The sequence below is a fragment of the Notolabrus celidotus genome, chromosome 18 (genome assembly GCF_009762535.1).
Source record: "Notolabrus celidotus isolate fNotCel1 chromosome 18, fNotCel1.pri, whole genome shotgun sequence".
In the NCBI taxonomy this organism is placed as follows: domain Eukaryota; kingdom Metazoa; phylum Chordata; class Actinopteri; order Labriformes; family Labridae; genus Notolabrus; species Notolabrus celidotus.
Window position 1 is genome coordinate 1886874 of NC_048289.1, and position 3314 is coordinate 1890187.

The 3314-nt window shown below is 44.7% G+C and overlaps 1 protein-coding gene across 1 annotated transcript; it reads right to left on the reverse strand.

Annotated features, from left to right (window-relative positions):
• Positions 1 to 293: 293 nt before the first annotated feature.
• Positions 294 to 1301, reverse strand: LOC117830376 (somatostatin receptor type 2). Its single transcript, XM_034708473.1, has one exon. It carries the CDS (start codon positions 1299 to 1301, stop codon positions 294 to 296), a length of 1008 nt encoding a protein of 335 aa, XP_034564364.1.
• Between the last annotated feature and the right edge of the window lie 2013 nt (positions 1302 to 3314).

Consider the following 3314-nt stretch of genomic DNA (forward strand, 5'->3'; position numbering starts at 1 on the left):
TCCATTATTTATACAGTCTATGCTCATGACACACACACGACTGTCTTCTGAGAATATAAAAGCATAACATTTTGTGATCACATGCACACTGACCCTAATGTCTGCAGACATCTAAACACCTCAATTCCAGGCACATGTATGAACTGTGAACACATGAATAAATACCGTGAAGATTAAATCTGGATTGATTGTGAATTTACAAACTTCAAAAAAGGTAAATACATTGAAAGAAGTAAAGTTAAAGTATCATGCAGTGATAATAAAGACAAGTATTTCATTTCTTTGTTTTTCCTCTACGCCAATATTGTCACGTCCAGCACACCTGTGGCGTTTAAGTCGTATTGTCCCGTGCTGTGTTGCGTACTTGGAGATAGTTTGGTGGCTGGGTAGAGAAGGGTGCGGAAGTGCCCTTTAAAAGTCTCCGAAAGGCAGGCGTACAGGATGGGGTTAGCGCAGCTCCATGAATATGACAGCAGAACCACAAACTCAAAAGCTCTGGCAAAGGTCGGGACCAGGAGCTCCTTCTGATACAGGGAGCAGAAGTTCAAGGTGTAGAACGGCAGCCAGCACACTCCGAACACAACCACCACCGCCACCACCATCTTAGTGACCTGCCGCTCCACCCGAGGGCTCTCTGCGTGAGGGGGGTTGGCTTTGAGCTGCTGTGACTTCAGTGTTAGCAACAGGGCAGTGTAGGCTGCCGTCATGATCATGAACGGTAAGGCGAACCCTAAGACAAAGGTGTAAGATAAGATCCCGAGCCACCACATGTCTGAGATCAGGATCGGCATACACAGGCCGCGTTCAGCCGAGAAGTGGAGCGCCATGGGAAGGATGGTGATGAGCGAGCACAGCCACAGGAACGCTGAGACGATCTTCGCACAACGTGGAGTTCTCCAACCAGCAAACCGAAGCGGGTCAGCCAGAGCCATGTAGCGGTCCACGCTCATCACCGTCAGACAGAACACGCTGGTGAACTGGTTGATGCCGTCCAGGACCATCACCACCTTACACGCCAGGTCGCCAAACACCCAGTGGTTCTGGAAGTTCTGGCTCGCGATGAAGGGAAGACCCACCATGAAGAGTCCGTCCGCCAACGCCAAGTTCAGAATGTACACGGTTGTGGATGTCGACATTTTGTCCAGTTTTAAAATAGCAACGACGACGAGGGAGTTCCCCGCCAGTCCGAGGATGCACACCACCAAGTACAGCAGAGCCATGGTGACCTTGAAACCATCAATGTGTCCCTCATCAGCATGGGTCTGATTGTACTCTGTGTCTGATAGCAGTGAGGGGTCCATTCTGCTTCAGGAGGTCAGGAAGTCAAATGATTAATCCAGAAAGTCTCTTCCTCCTTTAAATTCCTCTGCACGCTTTTAAAAGTCACCTCTGGCCTCCCGGGTCTGGCGTGAAGGACTCAACAAAAATACTTTAAATCCATTCTCAGGTTCAAGAACAGCACGGCTCCAGCGTCTCTTCAACTCCCCTCCCCTGATGAATTATATTTCCAATGTCCTTAAAATAGAAGATCCAAAGTGTGGTGTTAAAGGAAGCTTCTCTCTGAGTCCCGTGTGCACGCTCAGCCGTAAACATACTCAGAGACCGACCGGGCAGACTGCTCTCCTCCCTGAGAGCCCTTATATTCCTCTGCTGTGTCTGTGGACCTCCCCTCCACATAACACACAGAGTCCGCCGGTCTCCAGAGATTGTGATCAACTCCATCCTTGTCTCAGCCCGCCCCCCTTAATGCCCCCCCCCCCCCGTTCCCGTGCCAAGGTAAATGCTGGTCCCATCTGCTACAACAGTGTTTTTATAACTTCTTCCCTCCACCCTGTCCTCCCTTTCTTCTCCTCCCTCTTCCTCTGTTTACTCCCCTGATCCATTTGTCTATACTGAACTCCTGTGCTTCAGTGGGGGTCACACACACACACACACACACACACACACACACACACAGAGATTCAAACACTATCTCCTCTTTTGGACCACCCACTTTTACGACCAGGCGTTGTACATTTGCTGCAAGAAAAGACTGCTCAGTCTGTTTTTCAGGGACATCAACCTTTTTAAAACATGTTTAAAGTTTCAGGAGGATGAACAGCAGTGAAAGCAAAAAGGTAAAAAGAAGAGAAGTAGAAAATAAAGGGTTGAAAAAGACAGGTTGATCAGAGAGGGGGAGGGGGGAAGAAGATGAAAGACCCTGAATGAGTTTGGACACGCATAGCTGGAATACCCCAGGAACGTCCACTGTTCTGTCCTCGGATGCCACAGATGACACACCTTCACTCTGCTTCATACGTGGCTCCAGATTAATGGACTAAACGCCTTTGTGGTCTAAACTCCAGATTCAGTGTTGAGCTTAACTTCCTCCTGGAGACTCACTTTAGATGATAAAGTACATCTTTCCACCCCAGCCCGAGCCCCCGATGGAAACATAACTGAAGACACATTGCTTTCACGGAGCTCATCTTGGAGGCGTTGGACTGCTTCATATTTCACGGGCAGTATTTCACCCAGGCGTTCAGAAAAACAGATCCATAATTACATGCTGCAGAGACCAATAAAAAGATGTTACCTTCACACAGAGGAGCTCAACGCTGGGTTTTTATACTCTTCAACAGGTGTGGAAAACATTTGGTGTTTCACAGGTATATGACTTTTATCAGACGCTGTCTGTTCTCTTTCTTCTCTACAGTCACGTGTTTCCTCTATACTCTCTCACACACTCAGAATCACATAATGTGGCTTATTGTCATTATAAGATGTATTTTGTCACGGAGGACAACTTTCAACAGTGTCTCAGTAATGTTTGGATGATGACAGCGATACCACGGTTACAAAAACATCAATCAATCAATCTTTATCTGTATGGCACCAAATCACAACAAATGTTATCTTCAGACTCTTTCCAAACAGAGCAGGTCTAGCATGAGGCGCCCTTTGAAAAGTTGTGCAACCTGAAAATAACAGCAACAATTCTCCACATTTAGCTCCTAAATGTCATAAAAACTAGAGTGAATTTTTAACAATCACTTTTTATTTTATCACATTTAGAGGAATATTTGTGATCTTCTTCACACTTAATTTGTTGTGAAAAATATATTTAAAATACAATCACTGTTAAATCTAAATGCTAGATATAAATTTGAAATGTCAATTCTAAATGTTAAAACTAAATGTTCATTGTTAAATCTAAATATTAAATCTAAACGTTAAATATAAATGTTACATGTTGAATCTAAATATGAAATCTAAATGTTAAATGTCAAATCTAAATTTTAAATGTCAAATCTAAATGTTCATTGTTAAATATA

Excerpts from the sequence above, each read along its gene's own strand:
- LOC117830376 (XM_034708473.1), bottom strand. The coding sequence starts at position 1,301 with ATGGACCCCTCACTGCTATCAGACACAGAGTACAATCAGACCCATGCT.